Source organism: Lipotes vexillifer, unplaced genomic scaffold, assembly GCF_000442215.2.
Source record: "Lipotes vexillifer unplaced genomic scaffold, Lipotes_vexillifer_v1.1 scaffold945, whole genome shotgun sequence".
Lineage (NCBI taxonomy): Eukaryota > Metazoa > Chordata > Mammalia > Artiodactyla > Lipotidae > Lipotes > Lipotes vexillifer.
The window spans coordinates 364,014-382,228 of record NW_006772158.1 but is presented as its reverse complement, the minus strand read 5'-3'; the positions used below and the strand labels follow the sequence as shown (position 1 = coordinate 382,228).

The 18,215-nt window shown below is 36.4% G+C and overlaps 1 protein-coding gene across 1 annotated transcript in view; it reads right to left on the bottom strand.

The window, feature by feature from the left end:
* ATRX (ATRX chromatin remodeler) overlaps positions 1-18,215 on the bottom strand; it is a 247,014-nt gene that overhangs the window by 194,402 nt on the left and 34,397 nt on the right. Inside the window, exon 2 of the mRNA XM_007447355.1 lies at positions 471-583. Within this exon, the coding sequence (XP_007447417.1) occupies positions 471-583 (113 nt within the window). The remainder of the gene's footprint in view (positions 1-470; positions 584-18,215) is intronic.

Below are 18,215 nucleotides of genomic sequence, written 5' to 3'. Positions count from 1 at the left end.
CAAAACAAATGACGGTAATCATCATATATGATACAAGATACTTTTAAAAAGGAAAAATGGAGGTAGAGAGGAGATGTTGTTTTTTATTTAAAAGAATTTATGTACCAAATTTACTCAAAGAAGTTATCAAACAACATAAAAATGTAACTCATAATACATGAATAACTTCTAGGATAATATATTTCTGTACTATTCCTACAACTTCTAACACTACCTATTTTAAACAGATAACCTCATCACCCACCTCTATAAAACATTTCTATTACACACAAAACCCTAAGTATATGCTTCTCTAAGCACCTATAACCATAAAACCTTATACTTTTTACTTATCTGAATTAAAATCTCAAGTATCAGATATTATCTAACTACTAGATACACAGGGGCTATTAAAGACTTTAATAACTGCACCTGCTCAAAAATAAATGGAAAATAGACAAGAAGATGTTACACATCCTTTTTCAATTTACCTGTGCTTTGGTTCATCACAAGTCTTGGAGGAGAACTTGTTTCTTCAGATTCTTCTGATGAGTGTGCCAGAAAGTCATGAAGCTTCTGCACCAATGTATTCAACTTGCTTTCACTGTCAAAATAAAAATTTTAAGAATATCCTAACTTACCAGGTCATATATTAAATTAAATATAAAGTTTAACAACCTGAAAATATATCTACACTGTAAGTGGTCTGAAAGAATGCATACTCAAAATAAGAATTAAAGAAAATGAATTTTCTTTATTTCACTGAGGATATGAAAACATGAGCAACAAAATCTACCTGTACACTTATCTACAATCAAAGTATAATTCAAGGACTGTGATAAACCATAATGGAAAAGAATATGAAAAAGAATGTATATATATGCATATATGTATACCTGAATCATTTTGCTGTACACCTGAAACTAACACATTGTTAATCAATGATGCTCCAATATAAAATTAATTTTTTTTTAAAAAGTATAATTCAAGGACTGTGATAAACCATAATAGAAAAGAATATGAAAAAGAATGCATCTATATGCATATATGTATAACTGAATCACTTTGCTGTACAACAGAAATTAACACAACACTATAAAATAACTATACTTAAATAAAATAAATTTAAAAATAAAAAAGTACTATTCAAGGAAAATGCTGGTAGTATGAGATTTTGCTTTACATCATTTAAAATAATAATCCAGTAATTTTATCAAATATATTTCCTGAGCACTTAGTCTCTGGAAGCCTTCAGTAGTTCTTTTGTTTATTATTCTATTTTCTGCTTAGAACAGAATAAATGTATAAATGACCAACACTAAGATGAATAAAACATAGAACAGGACCTAGAAGAGCTCACAGATTCCCATGGAAATATTTATGTAACTAAATTATTACAGCATATCCTATTAAGTTATGTAATAAGTGTATCTGTAATCCAACAAACAGGGTTATAAAAAGTTAAAAGTTTAGGGCTTCCTTGGTGGCGCAGTGGTTGAGAGTCCGCCTGCTGATGCAGGGGACACAGGTTCGTGCCCCGGTCCAGGAAGATCCCACATGCCACGGAGCGGCTGGGCCCATGAGCCATGGCCGCTGAGCCTGCGCATCTGGAGCCTGTGCTCCACAACGGGAGAGGCCACAACAGTGAGAGGCCCGTGTACCGCAAAGAAAAAAAAAAAATTTTTAAGTTTAAAATGCAGACAATAAACATATACCCCATTTCTAATAAAAGATTTCCTAAACTGAAAAGCAAGAAAGAAAATAGACAAAACTGATTTCATTGGAATTCAAAATTTCTGTGTATGAAAAGATACCATCAAGAAAGTGAAGAGACAACCCACATAGCTGATGACAACTATTTTCAAATCATATATCTGAAAAGGCATTAATAATGCTTTTATAGGGCTTCCCTGGTGGCACAGTGGTTGGGAGTCCGCCTGCCGATGCAGGGGACAGGGGTTCATGCCCCGGTCCAGGAAGATCTCACATGCCGCGGAGCGCCTGGGCCCATGAGCCATGGCCGCTGAGCCTGCACGTCCAGAGCCTGTGCTCCGCAACAGGAGAGGCCACAACAGTGAGAGGCCCGCGTACCACAAAAAAATAAAAAATAATAATAAAATAATCCTTTTATAAAATATATACCCTTTTAATAATGTAAAGAATTCTTACAATTAAACAGTAAAACGGCAAATCCAATTTGAAATGGGTTTTAAAGAACTTAGATATACAACAACTCAACAACAAAAAACCAAACAACCCAACTGAAAAACAGGCAGAAGACCTAAAAAGACATTTCTCTAAAGAAGACATACAGATGGCCAGCAGGCACATGAAAAGATGCTCAACATCGCTAATTATTAGAGAAATGTAAATCAAAACTACAATGCAATACCACCTCATACCAGTCAGCATGGCCACCATTAAAAAGTCTACAAATAACAAATGATGGAGAGGGTGTGGAGAAAAGGGAACCCTCCTACACTGCTGGTAGGAATATAAGTTGGTGTAGCCACTGTGGAAAAGAGTATGGAAGTTCCTCAGGAAACTAAAATAGAATTACCATATGATCCAGCAATCGTACTCTTGGGCATATATCCAGACAAAACTATAATTCAAAAAGATACATGAACCCCTATGTTCATAGCAGCACTATTCAGAATAGCCAAAACACGGAAACAACCTAAATGTCCACTGACAGATGAATGGATAAAGAAGATGTGGTACATATATACGATGAAATACTACTTAGCCATAAAAAAGAACAAAATCATGCCATTTGCAGCAACACGCATGCAACTATAGATCACCATACTAAGTGAAGTAACTCAGGAAGAGAAAGACAAATACCACATGATATCACATATGTGGAATCTAAAATATGACATAAATGAACCTATGTATGAAACAAAAACAGAATCACAGACATAGAGAGCAGACTGGTGGTTGTCAAGGGGGAGGGGGTTGGGGGAGGGATAGAGTGGGAAGTTGGGGATAGCAGATGTAAGATTTTATATATAGAATGAATAAACAACAAGGTCCTACTGTATAGCACAGAGAACTATATTCATTATACTATGATAGACCATAATGGAAAAGAATATTTTAAAAAAAGAATGTATATATATTTATAACTGAATCACTTTGCTGTGCAGCAGAAATCAACACAACTTTGTAAGTCAACTATACCTCGATAAAAAACAGAAGTTAGATATACAATTCTAAGAATATACACAAATAGGAAGCACATGAAAAAATGCTCAAGATTATTAATCATTAGAGCAAAATATAAATCGAAACCAAAATGAGATACTATTTTACACTCTCTAGAATGGATATGATAATTTTTTAAAAAATAAGGGTTGGCAAGGATGGAAAGAAATTGGAACTTACATACACTGCTGGTGGGAATGTAAAATGGGACAGTCAGTGTGAAAAACATTTTAGTAGTAATTCAAAAAGTTAAACACAGAGTTATCAAATAACCCAGCAATTCGACTCCTAGATATATACCCATAAGAATGAAAACGTATGCCCACACTCAAAAAACTAAACACAAAAGTTCATAGCAGCAATATTTATAACAGCCAAAAAGTGAAAATTACCCAAATATCCATCAACTGATGAAGAGACAACGGGATATTATACCCCAATTAAAAGGAATGAAATATTCATCTATACTAAGCATGGATGAACACTGGAAACTTTGTGCTAAACAATGCAGACACAGGGCTTCTCTGGTGGCGCAGTGGTTGAGAGTCCGCCTGCCGATGCAGGGGACAGGGGTTCGTGCCCCCGTCCAGGAAGATCCCACATGCTGCAAAGAGGCTGGGCCCGTGAGCCATGGCCACTGAGCCTGCGCGTCCAGAGCCTGTACTCCGCAACGGGAGAGGCCACAACAGTGAGAGGCTTGCGTACTGAAAAAAAAAAAATGCAGACACAAATTCCTACATATTGGATGATTCCATTTATATATGTAAAATGTCCAAGTAGGCAAATCCACAGAGGCAGAAAGTAGATTAGTGGGTGCCAGGGGATAAAGGAAGGGGGAAATTGGGTGGTATAAGTTATCTTTTGGGGGCAATGAAAATATTCTAGAATTAGAAAGTGGTGACAATTGTACAATATTGTGAATTTAGTAAAAACTTTAAAAACTAAATTATATACTAAAATGGTTTAAATGGTTAATTTTATGTGAATTTCACCTCAACGGAAAATGCAAAATAGAGAAAGGAATTCAAGAATGTATGTAAGTAGGGCTTCCCTGGTGACGCAGTGGTTGAGAGTCCGCCTGCCGATGCAGGGGACACGGGTTGGTGCCCTGGTCCGGGAAGATCCCACATGCCACGGAGCGGATGGGCCCGTGAGCCACAGCCGCTGAGCCTGCGTGTCCGGAGCCTGTGCTCCGCAATGGGAGAGGCCACATCAATGAGAGGCCCGCATACCGCAAAAAAAAAAAAAAAACATTAGGAAACAGGTAACATCTCAGTCAGGCCTTCATGGGCCAGAAACCACCCTGATTCAAGCAGGGTGCTGGGCTCCAAACCCAGTGGCCCTTCTGTACCATTTTCCTACGTTTTGTTAGGAAGATCCCAAGATATTTAGTGAACGAAAAAGAAATGAAATTAACAGGCATACTGCAACTAGACATTGTGTGTGGGATTTTGGTTGTTTTGGTGGAGAGGGTTGTTCTAAATAATCTTGAAACAAACTTGACTCTAGAATATAGGTACCAAGAGGGTATGGTTTCTACTTTTTGCCATAACCTTCCTTTGGAAATGAGTCAGATGTACAAAAACATTATCATCAAGTCACTCAGTATCCTTAATCTTCAATTAGAGAATGGAACCAGAGGAAAAGATGCTACATGTCAACCAATGGCACACAATATTCCTGGTAACCAAAATCTAAAAATAAGAATAGACGTGTCCTTCTACATCTTGTTTCATCAACAGATTACCAAACAGCAAAAGTGCTGTACTTTAGAAATGAAAGAGTACAGCAAACCAGAATAATGATGATTATCGCACTCATTCCTAGAATTCACAGCAATCCAACCACAAAGCCAGCTATCACATGAATTCATACTGTAGCTGAAAAAGGTCAAGACTATGGATAAATCAATGCAGCCCATTAATAGTACCTCAATATGCAAAAAATAAAACAAGAGGATACAATCAGAATTTTTTTGTTCTCTGAAGGACAGCATTCTTAGGAATGAACATATTTGTATAATATTATACATTATGAGACCAGCTAGAAGTCCAATGGTGAAAAAAAATTGATACTTAAAAAATTTGCCCACTCATTTGAAAAATCTTCTCTAAGGGCAGATGTGATATTTGGAAATAGCCAAATGTCATTTAAAGTATGGTGAATAATGAAAGATTATCAGGTGCATTAAAAATAGTTTTTGCCAAAATTCAAAGTATCCCTGAAGACTTAATTTCTTGTATGTCTTCTAAATTGGTTACAAAAGGAGAGTTCTTGAAGTATCCTCAGGAATGACATCATCATTGGTTTCAGTATGGCCTCCAAGGGTGACTATTTAGAAGGGAAATATTCATTCATTTATAAAAGCTCTAATGTCAGCTTTTAAAATCTGCCTCATTTCTAGAGTCATACATTGGAGATGGTCCTTGGAATTAAGTCTTATTTGGGGAAATGATATTTTAAACACACCAAATAAACTGTTTAAAAGACAACACTTATCAACCCTTTTGTAAATTGAAGGATCTTTTCCTAAGGCAAAACTGCACACATTAACATCAGTTTTATAATTGTGAACTATTCTAAGTTATTTTTATTAAATCCAGATGTGGCTGTCACTCTCTTCCTCCGCCACTAAAATGTGAAGCTTACTCTACCAGTACTATACATTACTTAATTCTAGGTTCTAGGTACAAGTCCTTAAAATGATCCTTAAGAGTAGTTAAAAATCTTGATTGAAGAAGAATCTGATCAACCTTCATACTCACAAACACACAATTACAATATAGGCTTGATGTAAATGACCAATGACATCTAATCTACCTATCTTCAAGAGGACCAAAAAAATTCTAAATTCCTAATATAAGCTAACCATATCATAAATGACTGGATTTCAGACAAGTTTTAAGTACTAATGTCAGTGTTTTTAACTATGGGCCATTTTCTTCACCCTGAATGTTTTACAACATTTCTTCCATGAGAAATGTGGAGTTCTAAAAATTACTAGTGTTTCACCTCTTTTGCATTATTTGGAGAAGTATATGTGTAAAGGAGCTAGCCTTTTTTAAATTAAACTTTTCATTTTGAGATAATCATAGATTCACATGCAGTTGTAAGAAAGATCCTGTGTTATGCATTACCCAGTCTTCCACAATGATAACATCCTAAACTATTTTTCGGGAATTCCCTGGTTGGCCAGTGGTTAGGACAAAGGGCTTTCACTACTGCGGGCGCAAGTTCAATCCCTGTTTGGGGAACTAATATCCCACGAGCCTCACAGCATGGCCAAACAAAAACAAAACTGAAACTATTTTTCATTTTCCCCCATTCATCTACCTGCTCACACAGATGCGTGGCTGTCTTCTAGCAATGGACCATATAGAGTCTCTAAAATTTGGACATATGTTCATGAGTATACTGACCAAAAATGGTCTTTTTTATAAACAAATCACTGGTAATTAACTTTACATTTTTGTTCACTTAACAACTGTTTAAAATAGCATATTATAATCCAAACTGGAAAAGAAGAGTAAACTTATCTTTGTCCACAGATGACATCTTACATGTACAAAACCTTAAAGATACCACAAAAAATTCTTAACAGTTAATACACAAATTCAGTAAAGTTGGTGGATACAAAATTCACGCACAAAAATCAGCTGCATTTTTCCAAACTAACAATGAACAATCCAAAAAGGAAATTAAAAAAACAATGCCACTTACAATAGCATCAAGAAGAATTAAGTATTTAGGAATAGATTTAACCAAGGAGTTGAAAGACTTACAGAAAGCTGCAAAACAGGAATACTTTCACTGCTGAAAAAAATTAAAGACACAAATAAATATTGTTAAGATGACAATAATACCCAAAGTGATCTAGAGATTCAATTCAACTCCTATCAAAATTCCAACAGTTTTTTCACAGACACAGTAATTCCATCCTAAAATTCATGATGAATCTCAAGGAATCGTGAACAGCCAAAACAGTTGTGAAATACAACAAAATTAAAGAACTCACAATTCCCGACTTCAAAACTAACTGCAAAAGCAACAAGGATTTACTGTATAACACAGAGAACTACATTCAATATCATGTAATAAACTATAATGGAAAATAATCTGAATATATATATATATATATATAAACTACCTTCCTGTAAACCTGAAACTAACACAATATGGTAAATCAACTATACTTAAATTAAAAAAACAAAACTAACTGCAGAGCTAAAATAAAAAAGTATGGTACTGGCAAAAGGACAATCATATAGAACAATGGAATAGAGAACCCAGAAATAAAGCCTTGCATATATGTGGTCAACTGATTTTCAAGAAGGGTATGAACAACATTCAATGGGAAAAGGACAGTCTTTTCAACATGGGGTGTTGGAAAAAATGAATAACCAAATGCAAAAGAATAAAGTGGATGCCTGCTTCACACCACATACAAAAATTAACTCAAGATGCATCAAAGACCTAAAAATAGTAGCTAAAATTATGAAACTCTTTAAAGAAAATAGAGGGGGAATCTTCATGACATTGGATTTGGTCATGCTTTCTTGAATATGATCCCAAAAGCACAGACAACAACAAAACATAAACTGGATTTCATCAAAATGAAAAACTTTTGTGCATCAAAGGTCACTATCAAGAGAAGAAAAGACAATCCACAAAATGGGAGAAAGTATTTCTTAATCATATATCTGAAACGGTATTGATAACCAGAACACATAAAGAAATCCTATAACTCAACTCCAAAAAAACCAAACAACCAAATACAAAAATGGGCAAAGGCACAGCAATCAGATAAGAAAAAGAAATAAAAGGTATCTGAATTGGAAGAGAAGAGGTAAAACTGTGATTATATGCAGATGACATGATACTCTATACAAATATTCCTAAAGAGGCCACAAAAAAATCTATTAGAACTAATAAATGAATTGAGCAAGGTAGAAAGATACAAGATTCATATACAGATAGCTATTGCATTTCTGGGGATTTCCATGGTGGTCCAGTGGCTAAGACTCTGCGCTCCCAATGCAGGGGGCCCTGGTTCCATCCCTGGTCAGGGAACTAGATCCCACATGCCACAACTAAAAAGATCCCGCATGCCACAACTAAAGATCCTGCATGCCACAACGAAGATCTCGCACACAGCAATAAAGATCCCACGTGCTGCAACTAAGACCCAATGCAGCCAAATAAATAAATAAATTTTTTTTTTAAAAAAAAGAAAAAAGAAATTTGTTGCACTTCTTTACACTAACAACGAAATATCAGAAAGAGAAAGTAAAAAAAATCCGATTTAAAATAGCATCCAAGGAGTTCCCAAGCGATCCAGTGGTTAGGACTCGGTGCTTTCACTGCCATGGCCTGGGTTCAATCCCTGTTCTGAAACTAAGATCCTGCAAACTGAACAGTGCAGCCAAAGAAATAAACAAAACTTAAAATTAAGATAATTTTTAAAAATAAATAATATGATATAATAGCATACAAAAAAAAATACCTAGGAAAAAAACCTAGGAGGTGAAAGACCTATACCCTGAGAACTATAAAACATGGAAAAAGGAAACTGAGAACTAGGAAAAAGGAAACTGAAGTTGACTCAAAGAAATGGAAAGATATTCCATGCTCTTGGTTTGGAAGAATAAATATTGGTAAAATGGCCATACTATCCAAAGCAATCTACAGATTTACCCATGACATTCTTCACAGGACTAGACCACATAATCCTAAAAGTAACAGGGAACCACAAAAGACCTGGAATTGCCAAAGCAATTCTAAGGGAAAAGAACAAAGCTGGAGGCATAACTCCCCCAAATTTCAAACAATACTATAAAGCTACAGTAATAAAAACGGTGTGGTATTGGCACAAAAACAGACATACAGATCAATGTAACACAATAGAGAGCCCAAAAATAAACCCACACACCTAGGGTCAATCAACCTTCAACAAAGGAGGCAAGAGTATACAATGGAGAAAAGACAGTATCTTCAACAAGTTGTGTTGGGAAAGCTGGACAACCTCATGTAAATCAATGAAGTTAGAACATTCCCTCATACCATATACAACAAAAAAACGTAAAATAAAGACCTAAACATGAGACATGACACCATAAAACTCCTAGAAGAGAGCATAGGTAAAACATTCTCTGACATAAATCATACCAATGTTTTCTTAGGTCAGTCTTCCAAGGCAACAGAAATAAAAACAAAAATAATAAAATGGGACCTAATCAAACTTAAAACCTTTTACACAACAAAGGAAACCATGAACAAAGTTAAAAAGAAAACCTATGGACTCAGAAAAAATATGTATATGTGATGCAACCAACAAGGGATTAATGTCAAAAACATACAAACAGCTCATACAACTCAATAGAAAAAAAACAAAAACAACCCAATCAAAAAATGAGCAGAAGACCTAAACAGACATTTCTCCAAAAAAGAAATGGACAACAGGCACATGAAAAGATGCTCAACATTGCTAATTATTAGAGAAAAGCAAATCAAAACTACAATGAGGTATCACCTCACACCAGTCAGAATGGCCATCAGCAAAAGTCTACAAATAGTAAATGCTGGAGAGGATGTGGAGAAAAAGGAACTTTCCTATACTGATGGTGTGAATGTAAACTGGTGCAGCCACTATAAAAAACAGTATGGAGGTTCCTTCAAAAACGAAAACTACAGTTACCATACAATCCAGCAATCCCACTCCTGGGCATATATCTGGAAAAGACAAAAACTCTAATTCAAAAACATACATGCATCACAATGTTCATAAAAGGACGATTTACAATAGCCAAGACATGGAAGCAACCTAATTTTCCATCAACAGATGAATGGATAAAGAACTTGTGGTATATATACACAATGGTGTACTACTCAGCCATAAAAAATGAATGAAATAATGCCATTTGCAGCAACATGGATGGAGCTACAGATTATCATATGGCGACAAAAAAAGGCTAATATTATATAATACTATGTTTGTGTGAAATCTAAACAATAATACAAATGAATATAAATATAAAATAGAAACAAACTCACAGACATAGAAAACAAACTTATGGTTACCAAAGGGTAATGCGGAGGGATAAATTAGGAGTATGGGATTATGAGATACATACCACTATATATAAAACAAACAACAAGGATTTACTGTATAGCACAGGGAACAATACTGAATATCTTGAAATAACCTATAATGGAAAAGAATCTGAAAAATAATACATATATACATACACATGTACACATATGGGGTTGGCCAAAGAGTTCGTTCTGTTTTTTGCATAAGATGGCTCTAGTAGCACTGTCATCTTTAACTTCATTCGAAACAACTGTTAGACTGTATTGTGACAGCTGTCATATCAGCATGCATTTAAAAAAAGACTTACTAAAATTAGTGAATTTTTCTGTAGCCATTTTAATATCGAACATGGATTAAAAAAGCAATATTTTTGGCATAATATGCTTTATTATTTCAAGAAAGGTAAAAATGCAACTGAAATGCACAAAAAGATACGTTCAGTGTATGGAGAAGGTGCTGTGACTGATCAAATGTGTCAAAAGTGATTTACGAAGTTTCGTGCTAGAGATTTCTTGCTGGATGATGCTCCACGATCGCGTAGGCCAGTTGAAGCTGATAGCAATCAAGACATTAATTGAGAACAATCAACATTATACCACGTGGGAGATAGGCAACATACTCAAAATGTCCAAATCAAGCGCTGAAAATCATCTGCACCAGCTTGGTTATGTGAACTGCTTTGAAGTTTGGGTTCCACATAACTTAAGCGAAAAAAACCTTCTTGATGGTGTTTCCACATGCGATTCTCTACTTAAACGTAATGAAAATGTTCCATTTTTAAAACAAATTGTGACAGGCGATGAAAAGTAGATACTGTACAACAACGTGGAACAGAAGAGATTGTGGGGCAAGCAAAATGAACCACCACTAGCCATACCAAAGGTCAGTCTTCATCCAAAGAAGGTGATGTGTATATGGTGGGATTGGAAGGGAGTCCTCTATTATGAGCTCCTTCTGGAAAACTAAATGATTAATTCCAACAAGTTCTGCTCCCAATTAGACCAACTGAAAGCGGCACTCGACGAATAGCACCCAGAATTAGTCAACAGAAAACGCATAATCTTCCATCAGGATAATGCAAGCCAGCATGTTTCTTTGATGACCAGGCAAAAACTGTTACAGCTTGGCTGGGAAGCTCTGATTCATCTGCTGCATTCACTGTATATTGAATCTTCAGATTTCCATTTATTTTGGTCTTTACAAAATTCTCTTTATGGAAGTAATTTCAGTTCCCTGAAAGACTGTAAAAGGCACATGGAACAGTTCTTTGCTCAAAAAGATAAAAAGTTTTGGGAAGATGGAATTATGAAGTTGCCTGAAAAATGGCAGATGGTAGTGGAACAAAACGGTGACTATGTTGTTCAATACAGTTCTCGGTGAAAATGAAAAATGTCTTTTATTTTTATTTAAAACTGAAGGAACATTTTGGGCAACCCAGTATATACACACATATATATGTGTATGTATATATATTTATGTATATGTAAAACTGAATCACTTTTCTGTACACCTGAAAGTAGCACAATATTTTAAATCAACATACTTCAATAAAAAATAAAAATATGCAGTTCAACAAAAAAAATTTAATGGGCAAAGGACCTGAATAGACATTTCTCCAAAGAAGACATACAAATATCCAATAAACACACAAAAGGATGTTCTACATCACTAGTCATTAGGGAAATACAAATTAGAACCATAATGAGATAACATTTCACACCCGTTAAGAGGCTATTAACCCCCACCCACACACAAAAAAAAAGTAAAGAAAATAACAAGTGTTGGTGAGGATGTGGAGAAACTGTAACCCTGAGTGTGATGCTGTTAGGAATATCAAATGGTGCACCCACTGTGGAAAAACAGTATAGCAGTACCTCAAAAAGATAAACATAGAACTGCCATATGATCCAGTAATTCTACTTCTAAGTATATACCAAAAGAAATGAAAGCTGGGACACAAACAGATACTTATACATCAATGTTCATAACAGCATTATTCACAAGAAGCAAAAAGGGAAAACAACCAATATATCCATCAACAACAGATGAATGGATAAGTAAAATTTAATATACTGGGTGGGCCAAAAAGTGCCTTCGGTTTTTTAAGGAAAAATAAAAGACACATTTTTCATTTTCATGAAGAACTTTATTGAACACTGTAGTCACCATTTTGTTCCACTACTTTCTGACATTTTTCAGGCAACCTTATAATTCCATCTTCCCAAAATTTATCTTTTTGAGCAAAGAACTGTTCCACGTGCCTTTTACAGTCTTCCAGAGAAGTAAAATTTTTTCCATTAAGAGAATTTTGTAAAGATTGAAATAAATGGAAATCCGAAGGCGCAATATCTGGTGAATGCAGCAGATGAATCAGAACTTCCCAACCAAGCTGTAACAGTTTTTGTCTGGTAATCAAAGAAACATGCTGGCTTGTGTTATCCTGATGGAAGATTATGCGTTTTCTGTTGACTAATTCTGGACGCTTTTCGTCTAGTGCCGCTTTCAGTTGGTCTAACTGGAAGCAGAACTTGTTGGAATTAATTGTTTGGTTTTCTGGAAGGAGCTCATAATACAGGACTCCCTTCCAATCCCACCATATACACAACATCACCTTCTTTGGATGAAGACTGACCTTTGATGTGGTTGGTGGTGGTTCATTTCGCTTGCCCCGCAATCTCTTCCGTTCCACATTACTATACAGTATCTACTTTTCATGGCCTGTCACAATTTGTTTTAAAAATGGAACACTTTTGTTACGTTTAAGTAGAGAATCGCACATGGAAACACAGCCAAGTTTTTTTTTTGCTTAAGTTATGTAGAATCCAAACATCAAAGCAATTCACATAACCAAGCTGGTGCAAATGATTTTCAATGCTTGATTTGGACATTTTGAGTATGTCGGCTATCTCCCATGTGGTGAAACGTTGACTGTTCTCAATTAATGTCTCGATTTGATCGCTGTCAACTTCAACTGGACTACCTGACCGGGGAGCATCATCCAGCAAGAAATCTCTAGCACGCAACTTCACAAACCACTTTGGACACATTCGATGAGTCACAGCACCTTCTCCATACACTGAACATATCTTTTTGTGCATTTCAGTTGCATTTTTACCTTTCTTGAAATAATAAAGCATATTATGTCAAAAATGTTGCTTTTTTTATCCATGTTCAACATTAAAATGGCTACCAAAAAATTCACCAATTCTGATACCTTTTTTTGAATGCATGCTGATATGACAGCTGTCACAATACAATCTAACAAAATTGTTTCGAATGAAGTTAAAGACAACTAAGTGCTACTAGAGCCATCTTATGGAAAAAACTGAAGAAACCTTTGGGCCAACCCAATACACATGGTATAAAAGGAATGATATTCCCTAAAAAAGAATGAAATTCTGATACATGCTACACCACAGATGAACTTTGAAAACATTATACTAACTAAAATAAGCCAGGCACAACAGAAGGAGAAACACTGTATAATTCCACTTAGATGAGGGTCCTAGAGTAGTCAAATGCACAGAGACAGAAAGCACAATACAGGGCTGGAGGGGGTAGGGAATGCAGAGTTATTGTTTAATGGGTACAGAGTTTCTGTTTTGGAGATGATGAAAAAGATCTGAAAATGGAGAGTGTGGATGGTTACAAAGCACTGCCAGTGTAGTTAATGCCACTGAATTGTACCCTTAAAAATGATTAAAACAGTAAATTTTTAAAAGATATTTGATATATCAGGCAAATATTAAAAGAAAGCTCGTGCTGTATGTGGCCACTAAAGCTATGAATGAAGACATGTACAAACTGCAGTACTGTTTGTACTAGAGAAAATTGAAAATAACCTAATTATCCATAAAAAACAGGATAGACAGATTATACATTCACATGACGGATGACCATATATGAATTAAATGAATGAACTAGAGCCATATGTATCAATATAGATACATCAGAAAATAGTTCAAATGGAACTTAAGCTTTAGCTACAATATTCTAATAACTTAAAGTCTGAAGGAAATGTAATTAATTTTAACTAGCATATTGTTTTAATAATAAAGCAACTTAGCTTGCAGGAAGTACCTGAGGAGTCCTGAGTGGAGCTAGTTTGCACCTCCTGGCTCAGGAGAATGGGGGTCAGGGGTTAGAAGGGGTAAGGCAAAGCACCTCTCCCAGGACCAAGTGCCCTGCTTCCCACATAAGACACTGTTCCCAAGGCCAACCATGGCTACCATTCAGCAGCTAATAGGAAAATGGCTTTGATGAATATATGAAGGAAGAGTAAAGACTTTGAGGAATACATGAAGGCAAGAGGAGTGGGACTGGCACTGTGAAAAATGGATGCAATGGCCAAGCCAGTCTGTGTCATCACTTCTGACAGCAAATCTCTCACAATAAAAACTGAAAACACAGTTTTCTTGAAAACTGAAGAGAAGTTTGAAGAAACTATAGCTGTTGGTCGAAAAACTCAGATTGTCTTCAAATGAGAATGCATTATGAACAATGTAACCTGTACTAGGATTATGAAAAGGTATCATAAAAATTGCAACATCACTTTAGAGAGGAACTAGCTTGTTAAACAATCTCAGTTCAATGGGAAAATCTTCACAATACTTCTTTTTTTCATTACTGTATTCTATTATCTCTATTACACACAATATGCATGCAACTATTTCCAAGCATTGACTTAATTAGGATCATCCCAACATAGAAAATCCTAAAGATGCCACCAAAAAACACTACTAGAGCTCATTAATTTGGTGAAGATGTTGGATACAAAATCAATATACAGTAATCTGTTGCATTTCATAAAATAACAATGAACTATCAGAAAGGGAGATTAAGAAAACTATCCCATTTACCATCACATAACAAAGAATAAAACACCTAGAAATAAATCTCACTAAGGAGGTAAAAAACCTATACTCAGAAAACTGTAAGACACTGATGAAAGAAAATGAACATGACACAAACAGATGGAAAGATATACCATGTTCAGAATTAATATTGTTAAAATGACCATACTACCCAAGACAATCTAGAGATTCAATGAAATCCCTACCAAAATACCAATGGCATTTTTCACAGAACTAGAACAAATAATTCTAAAATTTGTATGTAAATACAAAAGACCCAGAATAGCCAAAGCAATATTCAGAAAGAAGAACAGAGCTGGAGGTATCACACTCCCTGACTTAAAACTATACTACAAAGCTACAGCAATCAAAACATTATGGTAACAGCACAGAAACAGACACATTAATCAGTGGAATAGAATAAAGAGCCCAGAAGTAAACCCATGCACTTATGATCAATTAATCTATCACAAAAGAGACAAGAATATACAATGGAAAAAAGGGAGTCTCTTCAGTAAGTGGTGCAAGAAAACTGGACAGCTACATGTAAAAGAACAGAATCAGAACATATTCTCACAACATATACAAAAAAAACGTAAAATGGATTAAAAACCTAAATATAACAGTGGAAAACATAAAACTCCTAGAAGACAGAAGATTCTTTGACATAAATCATAGCAATTTTTTTTGGATGTCTCTTAAGGCAAAGGAAACAAAAGCAAAAATAAACAAATGGGACCTAATTAAACTTAAAATCTTTTGCACAACAAAGGAAACCATCAACAAAATGAAAAGACAACTTACAGAATGGGAGAAAATATTTTCAAATGATATGACTGATAAGGGGTAAATATCCAAAATATATAAACAGCTCATATAACTCAATATTAGGAAAAAAAACAAAAAAGATAAAAAATGGGTAGAAAACCTGAATAGACATTTTTCCAAAGATATACAGATGACAAACAGGAACATGAAAAGATGCTCAACATAACTAGCCATCAGAGAAATGCAAATCAAAACCACAGTGAGGGACTTCCCTGGTGGCGCAGTAGTTAAGAATCTGCCTGCCAATGCAAAGGACACGGGTTTGATCCCTGGTCCGGAAAGATCCCACGTGCTATGGAGCAGTGAAGCCTGAAAGCCACAACTACTGAGCCTGCACTCTAGAGCACACGAGCCACAACTACTGAGCCCACGAACCACAACTACTGAAACCCACGTGCTTAGAGCCGTGCTCTGCAACAAGAGAAGCCATGACAATCAGAAGCCTGTGCACCACAATGAAGAGTAGCCCCCACTCGCCGCAACTAGAGAAAGTCCACACGCAGCAACGAAGACCCAACGCAGCCACAAATAAATAAATAAAATAATTTTTTTTAAAAAAACCCACAATGAGATGTCACCTCGTACCTGTAGAATGGCTATCATGAAAACATCTACAAATAACCCATGTTGGAGAGGATGCAGAAGAAAGGGGATCCTAGTACACTGTTGGTGGGAATGTAAATTGGTGTAGCCACTGTAAAAAACAGTATGGAGATCCTGCAGAAAACTAAATGTAGAACTGCCATATCATCCAGCAATTCCAATCCTGGGTATATATCCAAAGAAAACAAAAACACGAATTTGAAAGGATACATGCAACCCAGTGTTCAGAGAAGTATTACTTACAATAGCCAAGATATGGAAGCAACCTAATTTCCATAAACAGATGAATGGATAAGGAAGATGTGGCATATATACACAATGGAATACTACTCAGCCATAAAAAAATGAAGATTTTGCCATGTGCAAAAACATGGATGGACCTGGAGAGTATTATGCTTAGTGACATAACTCAGAGAAAGACAAACACTTCATGTTGTCACTTATATGTAGAATCCAAAAAATAAAATGAATGAATGCAACAAAACAGAAACAGTTTCACAGACATAGAGAACAAATTAGTAGTGACCAGAGGGAAAGGGGAGGAGCAAAATAGGAGTAGGGAATTAAGAAGTAGAAACTACTATACATAAAATAATTAAGCTACAAGGGTATATTGTACAGCACAAGGAATACAGCCAATATTTTATAATAACTTTAAATGGAGTATAATCTATAAAAATATTGGGTCATTATGTTGTACACCTGACACTAATATTGTAAATCAACTATACTTCAATTAAAAAATTAGAATCAGAGATCAGATCAAGATGGCAGAGGAGTAGAATGTGGAGCTCACCTTCTCCCACAAATACATCCAAAAAAAACCATCTACCTGTGGAACAATTCTCACAAAACATCTACCAAACACTGGCAGAAGGCCTCAGACTTCCAAAAAGGCAAGAAAATCTCCATGTAACTGCATAGGGCAAAAGAAGAAAGCAGAAAAGAAGAGAGAAAGGAAGCGGGACAGGACCTGTGCCCCTGGGAGGGAACTGTGAAAGAGGAAAGGTCTCTGAAGACTAGGAAGCTCCCTCATTGGTGGGGAGATCAGACAGGACAAAGGGAGAGATTCAGAGCCTCGAAGAAGAACACAGCAACTGGTTTACAGAGGGCAAAGCAAAGAGAGACCTGCACAGACAGACAGTGTTGCCCAGCACTCCCCAGCCTGAGATGCTCATCCACTGGGGAAGGTGGGGGCTGGGCGCTGAACCTCAGGATTTGGAGGTCAGACCCAGAGGAGAGGACTGGGGTTGGCTGCATGGAGACAGCCTGAAGGGGCTAGGGTGTGGTGTGGAAGGTCTGGGCCCACCAGAGAGGCACGGCGACATTGTTGGGGGGCATGCCGCCATAGGAGCATCCTTCTCCACACACACTCTCAGGCACTGCCTACACGAGCTCTGGGGGCGGGCATGAGCTGCCGCTGCCATCTCAGACTCCAGAGGCGGGCACAGACCACTGCCACTGCTGAGGGTCCCGCGACTGGGAGCCAACCACTGCCCCCACCTTACTTGGAGCGTGCACAAGCCACACACCTGCACACCCCCATCAAGGGGATAATGGCCAGCAAACACTGAGGAAAGAGACTGCAAGGATCCAAATCAAAAACAGCCCTCACACCAAAAATCATTAAACCCATACGACCTATGCAGGAA